At 40.1% G+C, this 20,481-nt stretch overlaps 1 protein-coding gene across 5 annotated transcripts in view; it reads right to left on the bottom strand.

The window, feature by feature from the left end:
• LOC142390960 (ERC protein 2-like) overlaps positions 1–20,481 on the bottom strand; it is a 158,170-nt gene that overhangs the window by 21,473 nt on the left and 116,216 nt on the right. For all 5 annotated transcript variants that reach the window (XR_012770501.1, XM_075476862.1, XM_075476863.1 and 2 more), the window contains 2 exons: positions 20,182–20,346; positions 16,591–16,655 (listed from right to left, as the gene is read on the bottom strand). Coding sequence is in view for 4 of the 5 variants with exons in the window: in XM_075476862.1 (XP_075332977.1) it covers positions 16,629–16,655; positions 20,182–20,346 (192 nt within the window). In the remaining variant the exon portion in view is untranslated. The remainder of the gene's footprint in view (positions 1–16,590; positions 16,656–20,181; positions 20,347–20,481) is intronic.

The raw sequence follows: 20,481 nt of genomic DNA on the forward strand, positions 1-20,481 counted from the left end.
ACCTTTACGCTCTTGTCTTTAAAAACTGCAACTAATACTAAGTGTTATACAACTGTTACAAATATGTGCCATGCCATGTGGAATGAGCTTTGCTTCAGCTCCAAGTTTGATTTAATTCAATACCCATAATTTGATCATTAAGTGGGAAATTTCTACAACTTAGTACATGTCACCTTAAATCTATGTGTGCTGCATCAGGCAGAGTCATACACATGTGCATATTATTTTAATGCGCTGTGTTTTTTAACATTCACTCGCACAAGCTTTACATTGTTGGATATACATCTGTCTCTTTCAGTCAAGGTTAAGAAGTGAAATGCCAAATTATAGGACCAGGTTGAGAGATTGAGCCCAAATTCGATCTGCAGCCAACAGAGGTGTATGTGTGCAATGAGTGCATGACTGTGTGTGCACTTCTACACATGTAGATTGGATTGCAGCTCTTTGAAGCCATGCCCTTGCCTTCATTAAACACAGTCCTACAGCCTGGAACAGCTTTCTGGGAATGTGTCAATAGCTCACGCAGACACATGTGAAAAAAACGTACACATTGCAGTGCCAGTAAAAATGACCATTTTTCTTTGAAGTCTGTGTCACTGTGCAGAATGATAAGATGAAAGCTGATCATCCTTCTGAGAAAAAGCTTGCAAAGCTTTGAGTTTACTCTGTGCCAACAAGCCTGCACCTAAGCCAGGAGGGCTTGATGGGTGCCAAGCTAACTGCTACACGCCACACTTATCAGCTGCTATCTGATTGGACAGTGATGGTAGGCTCCCACTTGGAAATTACAGATTAAAAATGAACAAGATCTTCTGACAAACAAGGTCCTTTGAAGTTCTTCTGCACATGTGGAACCCAGACGGAACCTTGACAAACTGGAAAATGGGAGATATGGAAGAACACAAAGTCAAATAAATACAGAGAAATATATTTTTCTTCTGTGTTTTTTCCCCCTTTATTTAATAACTTTTACACAGTGTTTTAAGACTAACTTTTAGAAATGAGAGTAGGAAATGAGAACACACTTTATGACAACACTAATACTAGACTATGAGTATCACTGTTACACCATAATTATCTGGACTGACATTTGCATAATTTTATCTTTCAAGTATGGAGTGACACATGTCATATCAGTGTGACATCAATGTTTACAAGACACTATTCAAATTTGAAAAAATTCTAATAAATATTAGGGCAAAATCAGTCATTTACAATAAAAGCTAGTAGTATTATTTTTATTCTATGTTTCTAGTTACCTCCAAGGCTTGGAAATATGAGGTTTCAGAAAGCAAATTTAAGCACATTTTTCCAGAAAACCCTCAGGTTTTAGAGGGCTGTTTTAAACAAAACAGTAGGTCTGAATGGATAAAGCAACCTCAACAGTCTATTTATAATATCAAAGTGCATTTTGCAATACATTAAAAAAAAAAAGCTTAAATAGAGTAAAACTGGGAAGTTTAAAAGAAAGACATTCAGATGAGCTGCAATTCTACATCGAGTCTATGTCCTCAATAACATGTTTTCGTTTGAAATCATAATTTTGAAGTTAAAACCATCTCAATTCAGATGAGCGTTTTGGCTCAGTTTCAGAGATGATCACCATCAATACGAGTCTGAAAACGTATCACACGTTTATCCACTGATAATGCCCTCGATGAAGGAAACTGTCATAGGTTGCTTCCTTCGTATTTAGGCAGCAGTATCATGATAAGAATTCAGAATTTAACTGCACAACAGCTTCAAGAATAGGCACAAAGACCTATAACCTCTTATCAATCTTGACTTCTAGTCAAGGGTCATGCGGCGTCTTCATTTATTTGTGTGACAAATAAAAGAAGAACATGTAGCGACTAATAAAACTCAATCACTCATCAAATGTTTGTGGATGTCTGACAGCAATTGCCTTATCGGGCCTTATCAGCAGCTTTTTAAGTTTATTTGGTATACAAACTAGTCACAGAAACTCACATCATACTATATCAACACTTACTTTCTTCAGCCTCTTTTGATGTAGTTTAGTACCAATCTTAAAAATCAAATTGTTTTTCTTAATAATAAGAGCAGACTTTCTTACTGTCTCTCGATTATCAACACCAATTGGCTTGAACAGTAAGATGCTCGGCTCTACTTGAGCAGAGTATCTGCCTTTGACAATCATGACGTGTGCTATGATGTTTGATTAGACTCGTGTGAAAGTGGGGCGAATTGAGACTGTGACAAGTGCACGCCCGATAATCCTTCATTGCTAAAAACTGCTTAGAACACATATTTATTCACTCTGTTGGCTACCGAAATCTTAGAGGCAGAGACAGTGGCTTATGTCTCCTCTCCTTTGACTGATCTATAAAAAATTGGTAGCAACTTCACAATAAACCCTAAATATTTGTACAATAACTTCATTTTGCTATTCAGCTGTTGAGCATGCACGCGGCATCAACCATGTGCTCGTCACACGGCTCAAAAGACTGCATTTGTGCATCTCCCTCACAAGCGGGCTTTTCTTCTCACAAATATTGCTCTGTGCACTTCGGTGACAATACTCCTTTGCGAGGATGGCGTTTCATTTGCACCACATGGACATGCCTATTCTTTACGTGCTCTGCTACTAATACTAACTAACTGCCATGCATACCACCTTTAGGAAGGATTAGCAAAGTCAACTTATAAACTGTCTTTTTATTCATACTTGTACGTACAAAAGAAAATGTAAAACAGGTAAAAGGGAGGACAAAAAAAGAAAAGATAGAGTGAAAGTAAGATGGGGTAATCTTGGTTTCTTCTGTGTTGAGGCATGCGGGCAGTAATGGAATGGCCTGCTCACACGCATTTAAACAAGGGCTTATCCCAATACTTTGATACACCTCTTTATAATTGCCTTTGTACATTTTTGTGCGAATATTTAGTGTATGTGTGTATGGGCGCAATGTTGTCCTGTCTGTCAATCTTGGTCATTACGCTTAATCCCAGGGATGACACTCTCAATCCTCTCTGTCAATCTGGGCCTTTGCAGTGGCACTCAAGCAAGGATCTGGGTTTAGCACTTGCCCACTCTCCCCACACATACACACGCAAGCACACACACTCACTTGTCAGGTAACACCAAAGCAGGTCGCAAAGAGAAGAAAGCATTTTTGCTTGGCAAGAAAAGCAAACAACTATCCCACATCTGTACATGTGTGAGAGAATGTGAGGAGAGGGGGAGAATGTGTGTGTGTGTGTGTGTGGTGGGGAGCTGAAGTTAGAGAAAAAGACACACAGATGCATTTCAGGCATAAAGAAAAAGGAAATCAAGCAACACGTGCGTTTGGAAACTAATCACTGACACGTAGCGATGATAGAAAATGACTACACGGAGGATTTATTCTGATCAAGAAGCAACTCCATTTGCATTCTAAGAATATTCTGTAGCTATTCATTTTTCTAACTATCAATTCTCCTCTGTCTGTCCTCTTCACCCCTCTCCTCATTATTCTTCCACTAAAAGGGAATCTGAGAAATGTCCACAAAACATCTTTCACCAGTTGTTAATACTGTTTCTGCTTTGCCATGATAAAGTCACGGTATGTTGTCTCATTTCATCTATGCACACAAAGACACACACACACACCCCTATATACAACAAAAGTAGATCCCATGCATGCTGGCACACAAACATTCACTTACTTGAACATTTCTTTTATTGTAACATGAAGACTGACGCACAAATACTTCTCAACACATTCAAAACTCTTGTTGCTCCTAATAAAATCTTCACATTTTTTTCTTTCTCGCACTTCTCTGACATCAGAGTGTATGCGGTGGTAGGATGAGACAGAGGTAGAGCTGACTGAGTTGACACAACAACCTATACCTATGATTAAATGTCTGGCCTGTGATCTCAGTGTGTGAGTGGAGTGGACTTACCACCTTTGCTGATCTGGGAATTATTGGCCCTTGTTAACCCCTGATGTTGAGGGGAAATATGCTCTCATAAGGTGGCGTCTTTTAAGATCAGTGAGGCCACTGACAAGTGTATTTGAGCCCCATAAAGATAAAATTCTCAATGCCATTCTGAGCAAGCAAACCAAAATCTTTTTCGCTAAAAGGAAGAATACCTGATAAAAAAAATTTAAAAAAAAAACAGAAAAACTTCAGTAGGTGAAAGAACGAAAAACATTCATTTGTGGATGGTTTGCATCCAAGTTAAAAAAAGGCAGACTTGAGGTTTTGTGTAAATGTGTCAAATGCCAAAGAGTTATTCTTTTGAACATGTACACAAACACACTTGTGCACACAGACATCATACAATAACATAAACACAAACAAATTATGGCTAAACCCAGTTATTACTTAAACAAACAGGGTTAGACTGAATGAAACGTCTGCTGTGAAGGACACCACTTCCAGACAAAAATGCATGCGTTACACCAAGACAAGAGAAACACACACATCCACTGTGTATCTTACACAGACTGTGTGGGAGAAATAGCTATGTATATGTGTAATTAGAAGGCAAAAACAGCACAAACATATGTTTGTATGTTATTTACTGGCTTGCACTTCAGCCCATTTGCGCTGCAGTACAGATGGGCCTTCTAAGCCAGGGGTCCCCAACCACCGGGTCGCGGACCGGTACCGGTCCGCGAGACATTCCAAACCGGGCCGTGAGATTGGGGGGGAAAAAAAAAAAAAAAAAAAAAAAAAAACAATTTTTTTTTTTTTTTTTTTTTTAAAAAGACATGGAAATCGGGAATTCTTTCATTTCACTCGCTAGATTCTATACTTGGAAACTGCATAGATTGCATTATAGGAGGCCGATTGTGCACGTTTATTTTTTTCAATGATGACTGTCTGTCTGTCATCATATCCTAATTTGTAAAAGCATCTGCTAAATGTAATGTCTGTTGAACGTAAAGTACAAAAAAAAAAAAAAAAAAAAAAAAGTATCCCCCCCCCCCGACCGGGCCGCGGGAACAAATTGCAGAACCAAACCGGTCCTTGGTGCTGAAAAGGTTGGGGACCCCTGTTCTAAGCCATTGTTTTCAGTGCTACTAAACACATGGTGCCTTTTTAGACTAGTAGGAGGCTGAAGCAGGCCAAGAATGAACATTTTTATGTGTGTTGTGTGCTGTCTAACATAGGCACTAAATTCTATAAATAATGGTTTTATCATACAGCGATGCTTTCCTTAAAACGAGACAAAATGTGCGCCTGTATGTGTGCAGTATGCATACATACACACATGTTGCTATTCCTTACTAGTAGAAATAGCTTTATTGATGAGGGGGATATATACAGCTAAAAATGTTGAATTTGTGGACCACGTTCACAGGATAAAATGAAGGAAATTTAAAAAAAATATATAGCGTAAACTAACAGAATTACCAGAAAAAGATACACTGAAGAAAAGTGTGACAAATTTGACATAATATTGCTTTGACACTCCTCTTTGCAAGATTTATTTTTCAACAGTTACTCTGCACAGCCATCATTCACAGAGGTTAAAACAGGGAGAATGGAAAAAAAAGAGGAGGTGGGGATACATAGAAAGAATGTGACTGGGAAAGAGGAGGGCTAAGAAATTAAATTGAGACATAGAAGGGAAAGACAGATTGTATCCATTCTGGTATGCCATCTTTACGATCTGTCTGTGAAAGAGCAAGTGAAATTGAACTCAGGTGTGGTGTGATGCTGAAAAAGCCCATTTCCTCATTAGACCTGTAGAATTCCACATAAAAAAATGAACAAATACTTTTTCTATAAAAGAAAGAGTGAGTTTTCTGTCACTGCGCAGTGAAACCTGAGAGGGGCTTTGCTTATGTGCGTGACAGAGTGTTTACATTGTCTTCCCCTCCCATCCCTTCAGATGGGAAGAACACCGGGCCTCCGACGGCTCTGTTCCTGTCACACTACCTGTCTGTCTGTGGGATCTTGTTATGGAGAACATGTGCTGGCTCTGTATGTGTGTGCGTGTGTCTGTGCAACTGGGAAATGCCAACAAGTTCTCGGTCCTCATTACAACCAGCTTAACTGCTCAAGAGTGATGAGTTCAAGAACAGACGGAAAGAAAGGAAGCCTAGGAAGGGAGAAAATACTGCAACTAATAGCCATGATTCTGTTCGCAGTCTCGACTGCTTTATGTTGCATCGCACACTCATCACAAGCCCTTCTTTGTCTTTTTTTCTAACCTGTAATTTATTTAGTGATGCAAGCTACACCTTACCTCACTTCCCTTCGGGTACAGAACCTGGCAGCTGACTAAAGCACTACTCACACCAAATATACTCAACAAACATGTCATCCGCTTCCTCATTCGACCGATCCAGTACCCACAGAATAGACTACTTCTGACCTCACAGACAGAGAGAACATACTTTTGACCTTTCTGCCTTCCCAGAGCTATGTCGTGAGAGTAGAACAAAAGCAGTGAGCACAGGAACAGAGCAAATTAAATGCCAGCTAGAAACATGGATCCTTAAGGAATCCTAGTATTAGCCTCCTAGCTACTGCTCACAACCCTGCCCATACTATTCACTGTCCCTTAAGATACAAACGCCATCTTGAAACTTGAGGCTTTTCGCTTTTCATGAGTTTATAGAAACAGCAGCACTATGTTAATGCAATCAGATCAGGCCAAACATCCTATGGTTGCTACAGTGTCACTCACACCCCAGTGATCTAATCTGATTCATAATCCTGACACCTGGAATGACTACTCATTACACTGTGATGCTGTTCTGAGATCAGTATTGGGACCACCCAGCATTACAGATAATCCCATCGCTACAGGGTTGAAGACTTGCCACATATACACTCTTACTGGCCATTTCACTCTTGGATAGGATGTTAGAGACGAACAAAAGTTCAATTCCATCTATTGATGACTAGTGTTAATGTTTTCTCCCTCCAGACTCATCTCTGCTTTTGGTGAGAGACAATAATAAATAATCTCCCTTGCAACCTCGGTCATCTGATGTACAGTTAATATCTGATATGGTTCTTGTTATAGGTGGATGATGGCAGTGTTTTTAAAGACCAGTCTGAGTGTCAAAGGTTGTTTCCTCTGAGAATTTGATGTGAAACATTTCATATTTCTTGAATTATTTGAGATTTTCTTATGTCAAACACCTGTGGTGTCACTGAAATAGGAGTTAGGACTTTTTCAAACCATAGTCAATAATCAAACCATAAAACAGGAAAAGACACAGTGCGTTGGCAGCAGTGGCATGATACCAATAAACCTGGATGCTGTCAACCCTTTTCTGGCCCAGAGCAGATTGTGTCTACACAATAGTTATCAGGATCAAAATCTATAGTATTTGAAGCAAAGGCTCCTGATTAAAATCTAAATATTGCCTAATTTTAAATCTCTACACTGCTCAAGCAGGTTACTTAGAGTAAAGTGTCATATTGTGTCATTTCAGACAAAGCTTTTGTAAGTTTATTTGGTTTAAACACATTATACACTTGAGCAGTGTGGTTTCTATGAATAATAGATTTTGCTGAAGAAACCCCACTAATGTTAAAAATTTGACACTCAGATAATACATTTGTTCTAGTAGTATGTTGTAGTATATAAAAAAAAAAAACTCCCAAGGATACTTTGGGCAGCCACCTCTACACTGAGCGAGGCTAACTCAGCAGAAACACAGAGCGGGGCACTGCTGGTTCTGTTTTAGTCAGTCAAACACGCTCACATCAAACACACAGCCAGCGGCACTCTGCGAGATATGGAGATTGAGAAAGAGAAGAAAAGAGCAGGGAGCGAAGGAAAGGCAGTGAGAGATGCATCAATTCAAAGTAACCACCAAAGTTGAGGCCCAGGGATAAACAACCAATCAGTAGAGGATCGCAGTCTTGCCCAATCAAAATGCATTCCATTGAGAATCCTCTCCAGACCAAACGAATAAATCCCTGGAGGTATGCACAAAAACATGAGACACATATACACTGTGACCTAGATATACAGCAGCATCTTAACTCGGTCCTGACCATGTCTGCCCTTCGCACAACTAAAATGCAGGGAGCCTGTCTTCAATCTACCCCCAGTCTCAACAGTAGTGTAAGTGAGTTGTACTTTATTTGTGTGAGTAGGTAGGAGGGGGTGAAAGAGTGTCCATGACTCCACAGCTGACAGATGGCATCTGTGTCTGGTCTCATCAATGGCGAGTACAACTCTGTTTCAGAGAGTACAAAACAGTATGTCTGCATGCTTGTGATCTTGTGGGTGCGTGCATCACTGTGTTTGTTAAGCAAATACTGTATACTTTCTTAGGTCTGAAGCAATAATGCTGTAAACAACAAGGGTAGGGGATCTGTGTGTGTGCCCAGTGAGTCAGTGCTTGGCTATGTATGTGCATGCATGTGGCAGTTGTGGCTCTGCCAGAGTGTGAACAGTGTTGCATGAGAGAGTGTGGCTGTATGGACCCCTTCTTGGCAGTGGCAGTGTAAGCCGAGGAGGGTCTTACACGAGCTCTAATCCTTTGCTGAATGTCATCTTACAAGTGTGGCTTTTCCACAGTCACAGATAAGAGGAGGAGGAGGAAAAAGAGTGAGTTCTGTTGCACATGTGTACGTTCTATACATAGGTGTGGAAATATGTACGTGTGGGGCATTCCAAAGGTACTCCATGTAAAGCAACCTGGCCCACCGGTCTGACATCCGAGGATGGCAGCAGCAGTGACAAAAGTTAGCTGTGAGGGACACACTGAGCAGTTACAGCACTAATCTGCTTGTCTGAGCAGATATGGTGACGCAGAGAGAGGTCGTTCTGGCATCCAATTCTAAAGTTTTACTGGAAAACACAACCTGACTGGAAACACTACACACCCCAGCAAGCTGAGCTGAGTTGGACTGACTTTCATTTGGGTCTTGAGTTTATACATGCTTTTAGCTGTGAGGGGCCCAAATGAGAAGTTTATTCTGTAACCTTAAGACTCATGGGCTTTAAAACATTTTACTGGCCATGTCATATGGGTGCTGTGCAACATTAAGCCCATGACCCAATTTTGAATTTGTAGCCTAACAGACATTATACAAGTCTAAAAAGGTCACGGATAAAGAATCTCTTCCTATTTGAGGAAAATAAATGATCCTATCTGGTCACACAAATGAAAATGTTGGGATTTTGACCAAAAAACATGAGACATCTCGCCTTTTTGCAAGCTTACTAAACGTAGACAAGTTTTGGGAACGTGTTCAGCTAATGTGAGAAATAAACTGCAGCCTACTGTTATACGAGGCCTAATTAGTGGTCAACTCTTAATGTTGAATGACAGTCCAAAGGTTGTTGATGTTATTACAGCAGTTTCAAGATAACTCAAGTTATGAAGCCTCTCCACTGACTCTGGATGGGGATTCAGAGAGAAGAAAAAAGTAAATTCCTGTTACTTTCCCTCTTCAGTTCTACAAGGAGTGTCTAATAGCAGCTCAGGCATTCCTATAATGGGGAAAGAAAATAGAGAAATTCATTCTGCTATTACCTAATAAAATACATTTAGTGTTATTTCTCCACCACAGTGTTTCCGCGGATGTCAATCTTGATCATAAATATTTGCTTTCTATTAGGTACTTTAAGTGTGTGTGTGTGTGTAAGTATTTGCAGTGGTGCTTTGGTTGGCGTATCAAAAGTTCTGTGCAGTATGTTGCAGAGTGCGACATCCTCTCAGTGAGCGGTCACATAATAAAGTCAGCAGGTGTGAGTCTTCAAGTTTGGGGCAGCCCCCACCACTCACATTCCCACCTCCTGTTTTCTGAGTCTGAATATATTCCTTTGCCTTGGAGCAGCAGCCACGTCTATGACTGACAGCCTGGGGGTGGGTCTGCGTGTTCAAAAAGGAGAAATAAATTGCAGTGTGGGGAACAACAGAGGCACAGCCTGTGTGGCTGTTTTAGTGCTTTTGGTGTGTGTGTGTGTGTTTGTGCATGTGTGTTTTAAAGGGAGAGAGAGCAAGGAGAGTACAGGAAGTCTGACGAAAATAACAGCTTTAAAGTGAAAAGACTGGGATTCCCTTTTCCCTGTCTCCAAATCCTGATACCTCCCTCTATCAGTGCGGCTTTGTGGATGTTCAGACTTTCTCTTTAGGAAGTAATCCAGCATGAACAGGGGATTTGACCTGCACGTCGTCCCACAGAAAGCTCTCTCATGCACAATCATTTCGCTCTCTGTCTGATTTGCAGGCACACTCACGCACAAATGCATGCAAGCACTCAGAGAGCCTCCCCAGGTGCATGTTTCTCCTGAGGGAAAGGCTTTTGTGTGCTGCCATCCCAATAAGCTCAGAAAACACCCTTTTAATCCTGCCAGGATCTCTCTCTCCATCTTTCTTTCTCTTTTTCTCGTACTTGATCTTTCGTTTACTCGCACACATACACATGACATTCACGCACACACCTGGCTGCACACTGTGAGCTCGCCGAAGGTATTTTAATCGATGAATCTATTTTGCAGTTTGTCTTCAACATCACACTTTACCACAAAATACTGGAAAATGTTTTGCGGTTGTGGCATTTGAAGAAGTGATGCAGATAAGCGATAAAACATATAACAGAGAATAAGCGGGGTAGGAGAGGGGAAAAACAGCAACAGTTTGAGGTGTACTGATTTATGGCTGTGGGCTGGTTTGCACAGTGAGCACAGAGAGGAGGAGAGAGGAGGTTACAGACACAGACAGAATTACACCTGGCATGTTCAGACAGAGAGGGAGAGATGAAACACTTCACTAAAAGTATTCCAGCTTACATACCTATATTATATACAAACCGTTCACGTTGAAATAATCATTTTGAATTAAAGTTTTTAAGTTCTATTAACATGTTTAAGCCTATCCAAACAAGATTACACCAGTATTCAGGGTGAAAGATCATAATCTAAAACTACATGAAATTATGAATTTTAGATGGTAAACTGTGGAGCAGATATTAAAAAACGCTATGTCATTACAGTTTTGTTACATTAGAGAAAGAAGTCTTCTGATATTTTCTTCTGTAATACCTTGCAATTATAATAAAAATAACTGACCTTAGAACTGCTGAACTTAGATCATATGACTCATAATAACTGAATGCATCAATTAAAATAGGTTTTTATCATAAAATCTTGTTTCTCAACCTTATTTAATGATCAAAACTCCATGCGCTCGTCTGATTAGTTAATAGATCATCAGTTAAGGAATACACACATATCTCATTTACGATTAATATGTGAACAAATTAATTGGTTTTCAACTAAAACATTGTTTTTTTTATTAAAATGCAGCTAATTAATTTATATGAATTCATTTATGTGTGATGTAACTGTGAGTAAACATTTCTTGACTGATGATTAATTGACTACTGATTTCATCAGACCATAGAAAGGTCAAAATTTACTAAAATATTTCTTGACATCAACATTGAGCTTATTGAAAAGACTGTTGTTCATATGTCAGTAATGGTGAGCAAAAGGAATGAATCTTCCAGCATTTTATCAAATATTCAAATATTTGATTTTTACCCTTATCAAAAAGTGTTACCGACAGACTTTGAGAAGGGGGGCCTTGGATGAAAGACCAGCCTTTTGTGCTTAACAAAATGGTTTCAAGACAAACCTCTAAATTCTACCACTATCTTCACAGTCAAGTGAGCCATTACAGGCAGTTGAGTGATGTAAGAGGCGGGACCTATACAATCAATTAGCTGCAAAGCTCTTCAGATCCACATATTTTAGTACGCCCAAAGTTGCCCACACACGACTTTGTGGATTCATTTTGATTATAAAAGCAGCACGCACATGCTAATTCTCACTGCATGGATGAGAACTGATAGGTCGGGATTTCCTTGTGATCACAGAAATAAACCCATTTATTAGGTGCTACTGCACACTTGAAGGTTTGCATGAGCTGATGTGTGTGTGGCCGTGTCTGTGCGTGTGTAATGAGTGTGTTGTGGGTGGGAAAACGGTGCTTACTCAGACAAAATGCTTTAAGATGCAGACATCAGGTGTCTCACTGTCCTCTCCCTCTTTCAACTTCAAAAAAACCACAGAAAAAAGGAAACACGAATAAACTTGTTTGCATCACAACATCGTCATTTGTTCTTTCTCTCTCTTCCTCACCTCCTCCTCCTCTTGTCTGCTGGGGCAGAAGTGTCTCTGGGTTCTGTCTGTCTACAACTTCATATGCAGACAATGACAAAGCAATTCTGTTGCTGCTCATCATTTGCCGTCTTAAAAGTGACATTCTGCAAGGTGTTTAAAAAGCAATATGTTCTTGTCAAATCAATCATGATGCCACATTACTATAGTAAAAACAAGAAGCCAAGGTTTGATGGAACACCCATCTCACAGTATTTGATCGTTTTTTGCAGAATGCCAAATTCCTATCAGTCTTGGCTCTGATGCATTGTGCATTTTTAGACAGATGACTTCTTTCAGTTCCAACATGCAGCATGCACAAGGGTCAGTGCTCAGGTGTTTCTGGGTTAATAACTGCTCTCCACTCATGTTCAACTGGTGGAACAACCTTTGACATCACAGACTGATGATACTGACAGCTGGCTGAAGGATGGCCTCGGTCAGACACCTCTTCTGACCTCTAAGCTATGGTTCACCGATGACCAAAGACACATGGCATAGAAACGCTTCACAAGAGGAAATATCAATTTACCTAAACATTACTAAAAATGTACACATATCTTGGGCTCAGTGACTTCGACACTAAAGTAAGTAAAAACATTAGTTGATAGATTATCAACTTTTTATGAGGCGTTTTCATGGCTTGAAGAAAGTTTTTCAATTACATGTAAGCTTTTAAAACAGAGTGTTGTGTAACTTCTCCTCATAAACAGTTCTGAATAACAAATACAGCCTCTTAAGTTTAATGTACTTGTTTTCTTTTTGGTGGCAGGTGTTCAGTTTTGCCCCAAGACTTTACAATATAATCAAATTCAATTTTCATACAGATCCGATTATCTCTTTTACTGACTCCTGACTGTTTGCAAAATACAGAACTAGAGCAACGCATTCATTAAAGCTTACTGAGTTGTATTGATAAGAAGGGAAAAATACGCCTTCGGGGAACTTCAACATGTTCTATCAGCTTGTCGTAATTAATGTGTGAGGTAATTGCTGTTTACACCCAAGATTCAACCTGGCAAACAGAGCAGAAAAAGTGGCACTGCAACTCCATAAACTGCTGGCATCATTTTCTTTGGAAGACAACCTCAATTAAAATGAACAAAAGATGATTAACTCAACCAGCTAATTAAAGCTTGGGTTCGACCAAGTGTTTGAAAGAATATTAACAACATGAAACTGAACAAAGAGACGGATAACTAAGCACTGCCATTCAACTGATTTCCCAAGGTCACTTCACTGACTTCCTGTATATTTGAATATCAATTCAATGCACAACAAGATTGTTTGAGTTGTCTCCTCTCTGCGAAGGAGAAATATTAAGAGGTTTGTCATAGGAAAACTGACTTCTAACTCACAAATTTAGCCCTTGTTCTACGGAACAGCTTTAATGATCTATACATCCATCTCTGCCCCAGTTCCATATAAAGAATTTCCAGATAAAAGTCAGCATTTAGTTAATTTTGTTATTCATCATCAACAAGCAAACCCAGCAAGAGAAAACAAAACATTGTTCCACAAATGAACAAGCATCTATAATGAAGCCTACCCGTTAATTGTTTTAGGACAATCATACACTATGGGCAAAACTCTTAGAACTGACAAACGTCATACATGTGAAAATGTTATCCTTTTTTTTTCTATCACTAGTCATATACAACTTAAACTATGCTCAGTATGTCGTGAGAAAAATAATGTTCTTTAACAGAATGAATTCCGATCGAAGCCTAAAGACTGCAGACAGAAAGCACGGATGGAAAGGAACAAGTCATCAGAGAAACAGAATGCTATTCCCTCTGAAGTTATGGAAACGCGACTGAATGTGTGCGTACCTTTAGAAATTCAGAACATCTTGCTTACTTTTGATTTAACCCTAACAATTTTAATTAGACGTTTCAAAGAGGTCAGTTTTGAGTTCAGGTTTGGTAGAAAGAAAGGAGCTTAAAACAATCGGAAATGAGGGGCAAGCCCAAACATTTTGGTTACACCTTAGATTAACTGTAATTTAGAATGACAAATGGGATTGAGAATTTGCAGCCCTAGTTCAGTTTTCTGTTTATTCTTTCAGAGTTTACTTTGTGTACACAAGAGTGGGACATTCATTGGCATCACGCACGGGCAAATGAAAGCAGTTTTCTTGACTTGTTTTAACCTGAACAAGGCCTTTCTCCCTTCTGCTTGCACACACATGTATTTGCGCATGCACACACATATTTACACAAACATATTGATGTGCCTGCTTGGAAAGCCTCTCAGCCTCTTTTTGCTTTATATGGTACAAACAACTTCACGGTGGGATGAAAGCATTATGTTTCCAGAATTTCTTGTCCTCCAACTGAGTTTCTCTTCTTTTGGCTCCAGGTTCTTCTTTTTTTATCTTATTTTCCCATCCCCATCTCCTGTGGTCTTTGAACATTCTTATTTCATTAGAGAGGTTGGGATGGGAGGGTGACCACAGTCTCTGCAATCAACAACAGGACATACACAACCTAAATAAGCCAATCAAAGTCCAGTATCCTGTAAGACAGAGCGATGGCTAGCCAATACAAATACACACCTGGATGTTTAGAACTAAAACTTGCCAACTCACACTCAGCACTTAGGTGTGTGAGGAATTCAAATTGTAGCCTAGTGCTGTGACTCAAGGTTATCCTTGAGAGACACAAACGAAATCTATCATACACACATGTGCAGAGACACACAGATTCCCAGCTATTTGTCTATCTATGCTGTCATCTCTGTTTGCTCATATTAGGGAGGGCTCACTCAGGGACAGGATATGGGGATTAGCCCGGGCCTTATTGCACTGTAGCTACATACCACTGAATGGCTCCCATCTGTTCTCCAATGGAGAATGGCAAACACACGTTTGCTGCGTGTTGCCAAAATAACAGGAGTGGATAGATGAGCAGCACTGATATTGCTAGCCACAACACCACTCTGCACTGAAGGCTAATGTGCCTGGCTTATTCTATTAGGCTGGGATAAGAAGCACGAATATACACACGTATACGCACACACGAATACACTCCACATCAAGATATCTGATTGTTACTAAACCGGTGGGCTACTCGCAGGTCCAAGTCCAGGTTCACCTAGAGGAATATGAGTTAAAACAGAGTAAAGCTAAGCTCTGAGATAGGTGGAAAGAAAAGGAGAGATGGAAAAAGATGGAGAGACGAAAAGAGAAAGAGAAAGGGGGCAGTGTGGTCTGTTTCATTACAGTGAATCCTGACACTGCTGCATTCTCAGCACACATGGACTGGATTATAGGCTATGTGGGCTGCTCCAGCACAGTATAGCTCAGCAACACTCTCTTGAAGACAAACACATACAGACACTTGCAAACGCATGTACAACGATCATAGCTGAACACACTTAAAGAAGACAAACCATTTTCTCTCACACACAAGTCATATAACTCTTAATCCCAAAAGCAAAAGGCTGGGGCAAAGTGCACGACAACTAAGACATTGAGGTTTGAGACAGAATCTGCTTTTGATGGTCCACCTGTGGATTACTGGGGAAGAGAATGAGATGCACTGGAAACTATAATTGTAGCATGCTGGTCTTTTTCCCATATAAATACAAAAGCAACCTTTCCCTCTCCCTCTAAGACTCTCATTCCTCACGTGTACATTTATATATCCATCTTTAAATTTATCTTATAAATTTCCCATCTCTCTTTGCCATGCACACACACACACACACACACACACACACACACACACACACACACACACACACACACAAAAGCTTCAAGGAAACCATAACCCTCGTAGCACAGACCACTTTCTGCATGGCCATGTTCAAAGGCATCCTGAGTCGATGGGGGGGCTTCGATATAAAACCCCCCGAACAGGAATTATGCTTTATGACTCAGCATTCTTTGTTTTATGCATTTTCAGCTCGCAGCCTTAAAAAAAAGACACCATAACTGTTCTGCATTGTTTTGCAATTAACAACCCACACACTGGCACACAACGGGGTGGGGTAGCATGTAAAATTTTACTTTGACAGAAAAATCAGTGTGCAGAGAGGCAGATGCATCCATCTCTGGTTTCTCTCACCATGTCATTTTTATCACCTAAGGGCTCCGGTGGGCTCACTTTGGGCTGCTGAGTGTGTATAAGTCTAATCACATAGTTACCTATAGAGCTACAGAGTGCATGCACCACAAGCTGCACAACCAGCATATAGGTACTTCACAGAAATCACCCATAATCCTCTGAATCAACAGACGCTTTTCAGTCGTCTTAAATTCACAACTAATGGAAACAGAGTCAGTATCTATTTCACTCTTGTCCCTCTGAGTTGGGTAATGCCATGGTTAGAGTGGTACCATCAATGTTGCCTACAAAACGGTTACTCAAGCCCACTGAGGAAGCAAAGATTAATCCATTAAAGAATCTGAAAAAGATACAAAGTACTACTCCCTGACAAGGACTGTATAAACTCTAGAATGAGTATAATGTTTATATGTAATAGTAACTTACTGTGAGCAAATGGATGCAGGTTCCCATGGTAGCAGTATTCATGCCCATATTCCCTCTTCATCATCCTGTGAGTAAACAGAGGAAACATCATTAACCATCCGTTATCCATCAGTTTACATGTTGTTTATTTTTAAGTATAAAAATTCTGTGGCAAACGTTTCCTTTTGAAGCTAACAGTTTAACTCCGGTCCAGTGGTTCTGTCTTTACAAGTCGATACTCATTGTTGAATCTTATAGTCCCGCTGTGACGCTTAATGAAAGCAATCCTGTCCATGATCTTTTTCAGAGATGTTGGGTATGATATAATGAGATGCTTTCCTTAGTGTGATTGTTAAAATCCAATAGCTAAACACATAAGAGGTTTCCTTGGGGCTGAAATTGTGCAGACAAGAGACCTGCTAACAAGAAAGCTAATTGACTTAGACACTAACATCATGATGGTTAGCATGAACTGGCAGCTCACTACAATCAAACCCTTGCCTGCATAATGCTAAAATAGGCTCCGGGAAAGCAGAGTCTATGCTAATGTGACCAGAGCAAATAAAAAGACAGAGTTTTGGCTGCAGTCCACAGTGACTTTTGTTGAACTGAGCAGTTATGACAAGCTTGGTAAACTCAGTAGGCTACACCTAAGCAGCTAAGCTATAGATATGAAGACTTTTTAAATGGAACATGCTAGAGGCTAAAGGCTAACATGCAATGAATGGCTGTGACAAGGCCAGTAAACAGAGACAGATCTATAACCTCTCATTCTGCCAGGTTAAACACAAACACACATACACATGCACAAGAACAGACCAAATACCATGTGCTATTTCTCATAAACCTGAAGCAGGCAGCATGTTAAAACTTAGAAAGAAAAAAGAAAGAAAAACAAACCAAAAGAAAAGGCCGTATAATTCAGTCTCTGATAAACCTTTTATGGCTGTTTTCTATTTCCTTTCGTTGGTTGTTGCCAAGTATCTTGCAGTGGTGCTGGCATGCCTAAATGAGAACAACATGAACGCAACATGCCCATCAAACTGCACACACTCCATGCTGAGACACAGACCCTCGATGCATTTTAAGAGGGTAAATACTCTCCCTGTGCACGTCTCCTCCAATTAGATTTCACCTGTCCTTTGACCAGGTTCATCACAACTTAAATAGTGGACATGGAGTAATGTTGGACGACTGGGATGTTCTCGCAAACTTTCGCAACAAGCAATGAATGACATGAGGTTTGGCTCCTTGGAAAATTTTGAAGTGTGTACCAGTGCATGCATGTCCAATTATGTGTTCTGAATGCACCAGCTGTGTGTGTCTGTTTTGACTCAAGGGCAAATGCAGAAAAATGGACATGTGTGGTCACTGCTATGTTATTCGTGGCACTGGCTGCATCTTGGAAAGGCATTGTGGTCTCTGGGGTGTGCATCAAGAGCGTCTTCATCATCACTATCATTATCATCATCAATCATCCTTTGAGTGGCGGTCCTGGTACGACAGTGCAGTAAACCACTGGTCTGGCCACACTTTAAATTTGAAAGGGGAAAGATGTAGGCAAGAGAATGACCTAGTTGGGGTAAACTGTTGACTCGAAGGGGTTAAAAAAGACAGGGGATGTATGTATCACACAAAAAAGAAAGAGGTCAGGTAAAGTAGTTGAAATACAAAGAGAGTAAGACAAAGGTGTTCAGAAAAATAGAATAATTAATAAAATTCAGACAAAATGTAAAAGACCGTTAAAAGAAATGAGAGATTAGAGATAAAATAGTGAATGTGAGATGTGACTTTGCTTATCTGCACTACATTCATATGCTCTCACACACACACAGGCAAACTGTACATGCATCAACACATACAAACAAACACACACTGAATGCCTATGAGTCATATTTGAAGCTCAGAGACACACATTAGTACACACATTCATGTAAGGTGCTTGAAATGACTCGTCATGCTGCCACTAAGTTTTTGCATAGTTCACACAGCATGGTGGTCTGTTTCATTTTGAATTTTCCAGAAATTAACCATCTAAGTAAATCTGACTGGCAAAGCTCACTCGTCCAGTCATCTCCAAGTAAACAACAATAACTCACTAAAATCACTCGTGTTGTCTGATAGCCAGGGGACAAAGCAAATCCACCCATCCATGTTCTATACCTGCTTAATCCAATTCGGGGTTGCGGGGGCTGGCTGGAGCCTATACCAGCTTCCATTTGGTGAGAGGCAGGATACACCCTTGATGGGTTGCCAGTCCATCACAGGGCCACACAAAGAGAAATGAGACAAACAACTACAGTATGCACACTCACTCTCACTTCCTTCGATCAATTTAGAATCATCAATTAACTTAACATACACGTTTTTTGAAGAGAGAACCCACGCATACAAGGGGAATAAACACATGTTGTTGTTAATGTTTTTTTTTTTTACGAATAGAGCAAGAGCAGAAAATTGAAATGGATCCAATGAATTTCAAAGAGCTCACATACCCTACGCTAATAGACAGTATGTGACGTGAAAAAGAAAAAGTATACGGGTGTCAATCAAATACAAACCCTTTGATTCTTTAAGGAATCAAAAGTTGTCCCTCCAAAGGCATGAAAGGCTTAAAATGATTCAAACCAGCTACCCAGTCCTGCTGCATAGTGCTGAGGAATCTTCAACCATGTGCATGCGTTTTAAAGTTATCAAGCACAGGGGAACCCCAGTTCATGTTTGACTCCAATTTAGAAAGCAGTTTCAGAAATATTTATGAAGTTTAGAAACATGCAATAGTGCATTTTAAGTACATCAGATGTAGGAATTTATACTCAGGTGGAAATTCCCTGGTATTAATCTTAAACTTGCATACACACACCCTGAGACACATGCACACTTTCAGAGTTTGGAATCCCCCCAATCACAACAATAGAGCTGTGATGAGTTTGAATTACATTCAAATAGCAAGAAGCTTTTTATGAGGTAATGGAGAGACAGTGAAACCTTCTTTGTTTTTCTTTGAAGATTGCTTTTCCCTGTAAGCGGTTTCATCTGGGCACATGGTATAAACAAATACTCAGGTGTGCATTTCCATGTGCATCCAAGCACATAGAAGCACATGCTTATGCAGACTTAGGTGCTCGCACAATGCAGTTACTGTGCTGAAAACAACACTGTGTTGTTTTTTAGCTCTCTTCAGACACATTAAGTGTGTCCTGAGGGCAGTGTTGATATTATACTCAGAGAGAAGGGAGCTTGTTTAAGAGTTGAATGATATATAAACTAATCTCACATACTGTTCAAATTCCATAAATCAAAAACAGTCATTTGGCAGGTTTCACCTTCAGGCCTCTTATCTAAATGATATGAATAACTCTGACTTGGCAGGAGGTATTGGGGTTTAAGTTAGAAGTGACAGAGATGGGAGACGGGAAATTTTATGCTGTCGAGTCAGACCACAACAGACTCGTGGTGGAGATGACAAATATGAATCTGCATCGACTTTAAAGGCATCAAGATGAAAGGCCACAACATGTCAACTTGTGTGAACAAGCACAAAGTTCACCAAACTATTTCAAGGTAAGCATCTGTACGCGTGTGCAACTGTGCATGCACAGTTATACAGACCTGGTCCATAGGGGGTCGGTGGTTGGCATGGGGGACGCCACCTCTTGGCAGATGATGATGATGCACGTTTGTTGGATGCAAGTGGTGCAAATGATGAGGATGATGTTGGGGATGGATGTAATCTTCCTCATAATTATCTGCTATCAGCTTCATTCTGCTCTGGGTCTGCAAAAGAAGATAAAAAAGAACCAAGCAACAAATAAACTTTAAATGCATTATTGTAACATACAAACGCACACAAGTTCATTTATTTCCCCAACACTGCTTATATGTTTCATGAACATGTACTCTGGGACTCAG

The sequence above is a fragment of the Odontesthes bonariensis genome, chromosome 10 (assembly GCF_027942865.1).
Source record: "Odontesthes bonariensis isolate fOdoBon6 chromosome 10, fOdoBon6.hap1, whole genome shotgun sequence".
NCBI lineage: Eukaryota > Metazoa > Chordata > Actinopteri > Atheriniformes > Atherinopsidae > Odontesthes > Odontesthes bonariensis.